A 5,650-nucleotide genomic window follows, 5' to 3' on the forward strand; every position below is an offset into this window, starting at 1 on the left:
CATACATACATACATACATACATACATACATACATACATACATACATACATACATACATACATACATACACATACATACATACATACATACACACACGCACAAACGCACTGCTTGATGCCATCGATGAAGAGGGAGTCGTTGCAAAAGGCCGGGCCCGCGTTCTGCAGAATCACAAGTTGCAACTGCGCACAACAAACCAGATCACAGCGAGGTTGGGGGGGGGGAGGCGGGGGGGGGGCAGGCGAGGGTGGTGTGGTGTGTGCATGAGCTGACGTAACCCCAAGGAGCACTCGACATCAGCAAGCAAAGAAAAACAACAACAGAGCAACAAATCACCAACCAAGAACAGTCACATCAGTATCACCACCACCATCACGACCACCATCACCATCACCACCACCACCACCATCATCATCATCATCATCATCATCATCATCATTCACCTCGAGGCTGAGAATCTTGGAGCGGAGTTCGTGGGAGCGCGGATCTGCCTCCTCGTCGGCCAAATCTTTCATCGACAGCTTGCACATGGACCGGAACACCAGAAATGCGTCCTTGCGGTACACGTGCCCGTATTGCTCATCCTGAGGGGTGGAGGTGGAGGTGGAGGTGGCATGGTTCGCGGTCAGGCACGTCGTGTGATGGAACGTACAAGGGCAATGGAGTGAAGTGACTCAACAAACAAACGACAACACACGCACAACACACACGCATACGCGTTCACACAACACACATACAACACAACACAACAGGGGCGCGTGCGTACCGTGAGATCCTCCTCACGCATCTCAATCTCCTGTTGCTGCTGTTGTTGCTGTTGCTGCACCTCCGGTGATGTTGGGGCGGCCGTGGCGGCGGGCGACTGACGATGAGGGAGGGGAATGGTGGTGACGATAGTGGTGAGAGGTGGTGATGAGGAAGCCAGTGGGGAGGTGCATGCATCAAGCAAGTACACGCACACGTTACACATAGGCACATACATGACACCACGTGGGCAACAGCAGCAGCTCACCCCTGTAACGTCTGCGATGGCGGAGCTGAGGAGCGAGCGAGCGAGAGTGGCAGCAAACGTCTCAAGTGGAACCACACTTGCACCGCCATCATTACCATCATCACCATGCTCATCATCAGACGACTGTTGCTGTTGGTGTTGCGTGTCGTCCTCTTCCTGCTGGGCAGCAATCTGCACGGGCCCGCCGGTCTCCCCTCCATCGCCACCGCCCTCATCCTCATCCGCTTCCTCCTCTTCCGCTTCCTCCTCCTGCTGCTGCTGGCGTTGCTCTTCCTCGAGCGCCGCGTCCTCTGTCATCGCCTCCTCTTCAATCTGATCCTGCGGCTGAACACAGAGAACGCGCACATACACACACACAGAGTCGCCAAGCGTCGATGTTAGACGAGCACAAACATGTGTGTGTGTGTGTGTGCGGACCGCATATCCCGACCACATTCATCAATGCCGAAACCACCACCACCACTAGGACCACCATGATAGCGGTGCATCTGACCTGGGCAACGCTCTCCATGCGCTGGAAGATGACGCTGATCATCTGCGTAAGCGTCGCCTTGGCCGTCGTCTGGTTCACCAGGTTCTTACTCGTCAGGTAGATGTTGTAGCACGTGCGCACAGCCTGCTCGCGTTTGTAAGATTGGGGGAGGTTGTTGGTGATGTGTTAGATGTCAGTCACGATCGCGGGTACCAGCACTGGTAGCCGTATCAGCGAGCAATGAACAAAGAGTTCGTGATGCACCACACACACATACACACACAACAGACAACAGACAACAGACAAACAAACGAAAGGCATGCGGCGTACGCGGAGGAGGGTGCGTTCGTGGACGACGCATGTTGTTGAGGTGACGGCAGTGAGGAGCGCCTTGAGGATCTGCAGCTGCACGCCCTCATCCGTCGTTTCGTTCGTGAAGCAGTTGCTGGGCACACGCAGGGATGGGTTGTGGTGTAAGAGGGGTGCGACAAAGAGGAGTGACAAACACAATTAAAGATGTTACGTAGGGCCGTACACACACCCCCCCCCCCCACACACACACACACGCACGCACCACGTGGCCAAGACTGCTCACCAGACGGTCTCGACGAGGGAGTCCACCAGGCGCTGTGCATCCGGCAGCCCTTCCAACTGCACGAGCAAACGCGTGACGTTGAGGGGGGGGGGGTTTCAGTGTTGATGGTGTATGGGTGGCAAGAACTGCACATGAACTCGACACGGCAACTGACAACGTCACGCAAAACAAGACAAGCAGGTCCTGAAGCTGCAACTGAATGACAGTGTGCGTCTTCCCTTCTCATATGCATGCGTCTTACCTCTGCGTACATGGTGCCTGTAATGTGGCCGTATGCCATCAACTTCTGCAGCGAGTCGAGCGCAGTGCGCACCTGCATGCAAACCACAGACATGCACACAAGGGTACACGCGACAAGTGAGATCCAGCCAAGCAAGCAGCAAAACACACACACACACATACACACACAGACAAACACACACAAACATACAAACACACACACAGACACATGCACACACATACACACATGCACACACAGACACAAATATACACACAGAGCAAGCCAGGCCAACCCCTGCTGGACGCACCACTTTGGGGCTGCGCGATTCACAGGCCATCTTGAACGGCTTGAAGTACTTTTCCGACGACACGCGCATACCGCTCGCGCCCGGCGGCGGCAGCGGCCGATTCGGGTCCACCTGGTGTCCGCGCAGCATGGGCAGTGTGGACGTTAGCACGTGGAGAGCATTGCTCGAGTGCGCGAATGCAGCACCGCAGGGACGTGCCAACACAAGCTGTTCTTGTGCGCAAGCAGCGCCAACATCTCCCAACAAATGTGTTACCTTTGCGGTGCTGGCGCCCTTGTGCTTCAGCTCATTCTTGAGCGAGTCTACGTGCAAGTAGATGAGGTGTGCGAGGAGTGTGGACGTGGGTTTTGTGTGTGTGTGTGGGTGTGTGTGTGTGGGTGTGTGTGTGAGGATGTATATTTGTTCATATGTGTGTGTGTGTTAGTGTGTGCATGTGTGTGTATGTGTCGTTGATCGATGAGCAATTCCCGAGTTGCAGCATTGAGTAGTCACTCCCTGTATTCCTCTATGTTTCACCACACACGCCCAGTCGCACCTAGCGCCTGTTGACATGCTTCTCGGAGTGGGGCGTTTGCGCTCTTCTTCACGTCCTTCTCTGCCAAGATCTTCTCCAGGGAGTGAAGCAGAAACTTCTCCGTGGATGCGTTTGGATCGTCCGCCATGGTACGAGCCCCTCCGCCTGCAGAATCGGCAAACAAACACCAAGGACGAACGAGGGAGAGAGGGGGGGGAAGAGGGAGACACACACATACACACATACACACATACACACACATCACACACACACACACACAAACATATACACACATACACATATGAGCACAGGTGCACAAGACGATGCAAGTGAGCATCGATGATTTGAAGACTTCATCTCTCAAACATCCAACCCAGCACAAACGTCATGTCACTGCTTCTCAGTGTTTGTGTTTGCCGTCGTATCTGTTCACTGAAGCAGCCGCGACTCCGCTACCACACTCCCAAAACACACCAGCGACAAGAACCTCCAACGTGCACCCGCGCTTAATCCTCCATGCTTTCACCTCTCCTTGGCGCTTTCACCTTCCAAGCTCCGCTTGCTTGCCTCACTCGCTCGTCCAACGCTCAGCAGCACCACTCTGCACTCCACACACTCCACACACTCACCAACTTCTCTGCTGCTTTGGCTGCGCTGGCTTGCTCTGTTGGCGAGAAAAGTGTCGGCATGTTTCGCTAAATTTCGATCGTACTAACAACACCACAAAACAATATTAAACTGAATTCAGTCGGTGCCATTCACTTCGCTGATGACTCAACAGCCAACCAGCCAACCAATACAAAGCAACCAACCGCCTTCTTGCCTTCTCTCCTACCTTCTCTCCTGCCTTCGTTCCTTGCTGACATCCACGCGAAGCAGAGACACGACAACAACGGTGATGGCGTCGCGAGGATGTCTGGATGAAGGGTGTGAGAACTGCTGCACGGGGTGTGGAGAGTGCTGCCCTGCCCTGGCACAATACCGCAACCCAATCTCCTCTGTCGCAGCGGGCATCCTGGTACGCAGTCACGCAATGTGTGTTTGCGTGCGTGTGTGTGTGGGGGGGGGGAGGTGTTGGTACGTGTGCGTGTAGGGGGGAGGTGTGTGTTGATGTGTGTGCGCGAGTTCATGGCTTCTTCTGTCTGTATTTCTGTCTCCCTGCAATTGCACGTGTGCTTGGCGGCTTTCTTGGGATTGCGCTCATCTTTTGTGTTTGGTATGTATGTGCACGTACTTCAACCCAAACCACAATCCCCACGAACCATGACAGTTTGCTGTTGGCTGGTGGTTCATGATTGACGGCACCGTCAACGACTCCATCGAGGACAAGCACCAGGCCATCGGCGTCATGTCTACTTTGGGCTTGTTCATGTGCGTACTTGATTTGGTGGAGCAAGTGGCGCTTGTGGAAGATTGTGTGCGAGTGAATGTACATGTGTGTGCTTGTGTGTGTGTGCTTGTGTGTGTGTGTGTGTGTGTGTGTGTTGAAATTTCATTGCCATCTTGCTGAGATTGCTGCTCGCTCGCTCATCTGGCACATATCGCATTCCTCTTCTCCGTGTCAACAACAACAACAACAACCAGGGTGAATGCCATTTCTGCGGAGATGCTTTCCGGTGATGTGTACACAGATGGATGCCTTGGAACAGCAGGTGCGTCGTGTGTGCATGGGAATACGTGTGGATTGTTCTGAATGTGTGTGTGTGTGTGTGTGTGTGTGTGTGTGGGTGTGTGGGTGGGTGTGTGGGTGGGTGTGTGGGTGGGTGTGTGTGGGTGTGGATGTGTGGGTGTGGGTGTGGGTGTGTGTGGGTGTGGGTGTGGGTGTGTCAACACTCCTCCTCCTTCCATCATCTCTCTTGTCACCCACACCCGTTCACTCACTCGCCCTGTCTCCTCGCGCGAATCAGGTGCACGGGTGTGGCTCCTGCTCGGGCTGGTGATGTCGTTCGGATCGCTCATTGCCGCCACATGGGTCATGATCGAACAATACATCAAGCAAGGTGTGCTTCTGTTTGTTTGTGTGCTTGTATGTGCAAATGTGTGTGTGTGTGCTTGTGTTTGTCTGCGCTGATGCACGTGTACATACGAAACAGTTGGTCATATGTTCAGTGTGGATTTGAGTGACCGCCTCATAACCCCCGGCTCTTGTCATCTTGGTTGCAGGCCAAGACTACGCGGGCGCCTGTGTGTTCTTGCAGAATTCCCTCATCTTCATCAGGTGTGTTGACACGTGCGTGTGTGTTTGTTTGTATGGAGCTTGCGTTTGTGTTCGTGGACATGGCATTCATTCTGTGTGTGTGTGTGTGTGTTTGTTTGTGTGTGTGTGTGCGTGCGTGGGTTTGCGTTGAAGACACCACGCGCACACTGCCCGTTTCACCGCTCACATGCATTTCGATCATGCCATTAGTTCGTTGGTGTTCAAGTTTGGACGAGGCAGCGACTCATCTTGGTGAAGTGACACACACACACACACACGTGTGTGTGTGTGTGTGTGTGTGTGTGTGTGTGTGTGTGTGTGTGTGTGTGTGT

The 5,650-nt window shown here is 53.8% G+C and overlaps 2 protein-coding genes across 2 annotated transcripts in view; one reads left to right on the forward strand and one right to left on the reverse strand.

Annotated features, from left to right (window-relative positions):
* Positions 1 to 3,794, reverse strand: part of PTSG_08231 (ADP-ribosylation factor guanine nucleotide-exchange factor 2) — an 11,699-nt gene extending 7,905 nt beyond the window's left edge. The window contains exons 1-12 of the mRNA XM_004991199.1: positions 3,751 to 3,794; positions 3,143 to 3,286; positions 2,863 to 2,909; positions 2,608 to 2,718; positions 2,322 to 2,393; positions 2,081 to 2,136; positions 1,816 to 1,930; positions 1,507 to 1,629; positions 1,014 to 1,337; positions 768 to 863; positions 445 to 585; positions 110 to 183 (exon numbers count right to left, since the gene is read on the reverse strand). Of these exons, the coding sequence (XP_004991256.1) occupies positions 110 to 183; positions 445 to 585; positions 768 to 863; positions 1,014 to 1,337; positions 1,507 to 1,629; positions 1,816 to 1,930; positions 2,081 to 2,136; positions 2,322 to 2,393; positions 2,608 to 2,718; positions 2,863 to 2,909; positions 3,143 to 3,269 (1,286 nt within the window). The 5' untranslated portion in view covers positions 3,270 to 3,286; positions 3,751 to 3,794. The remainder of the gene's footprint in view (positions 1 to 109; positions 184 to 444; positions 586 to 767; positions 864 to 1,013; positions 1,338 to 1,506; positions 1,630 to 1,815; positions 1,931 to 2,080; positions 2,137 to 2,321; positions 2,394 to 2,607; positions 2,719 to 2,862; positions 2,910 to 3,142; positions 3,287 to 3,750) is intronic.
* Positions 3,795 to 3,885: 91 nt separating this feature from the next.
* On the forward strand, positions 3,886 to 5,622 carry PTSG_08232 (uncharacterized protein). Its single transcript, XM_004991200.1, has 6 exons — positions 3,886 to 4,139; positions 4,392 to 4,492; positions 4,706 to 4,773; positions 5,029 to 5,121; positions 5,285 to 5,339; positions 5,529 to 5,622. Exons 1-6 carry the CDS (start codon positions 3,891 to 3,893, stop codon positions 5,572 to 5,574), a joined length of 612 nt encoding a protein of 203 aa, XP_004991257.1. The 5' UTR covers positions 3,886 to 3,890; the 3' UTR covers positions 5,575 to 5,622.
* Positions 5,623 to 5,650: the final 28 nt, after the last annotated feature.

The sequence above is a fragment of the Salpingoeca rosetta genome (assembly GCF_000188695.1).
Source record: "Salpingoeca rosetta unplaced genomic scaffold supercont1.21, whole genome shotgun sequence".
Lineage (NCBI taxonomy): Eukaryota > Choanoflagellata > Craspedida > Salpingoecidae > Salpingoeca > Salpingoeca rosetta.

Excerpts from the sequence above, each read along its gene's own strand:
- PTSG_08232 (XM_004991200.1), top strand. The coding sequence starts at position 3,891 with ATGACTCAACAGCCAACCAGCCAACCAATACAAAGCAACCAACCGCCT. Across the intron at positions 4,493-4,705 it reads TCTACTTTGGGCTTGTTCAT|GGTGAATGCCATTTCTGCGG; the intron begins GTGCGTACTTGA and ends AACAACAACCAG. Across the intron at positions 5,122-5,284 it reads CGAACAATACATCAAGCAAG|GCCAAGACTACGCGGGCGCC; the intron begins GTGTGCTTCTGT and ends TCTTGGTTGCAG.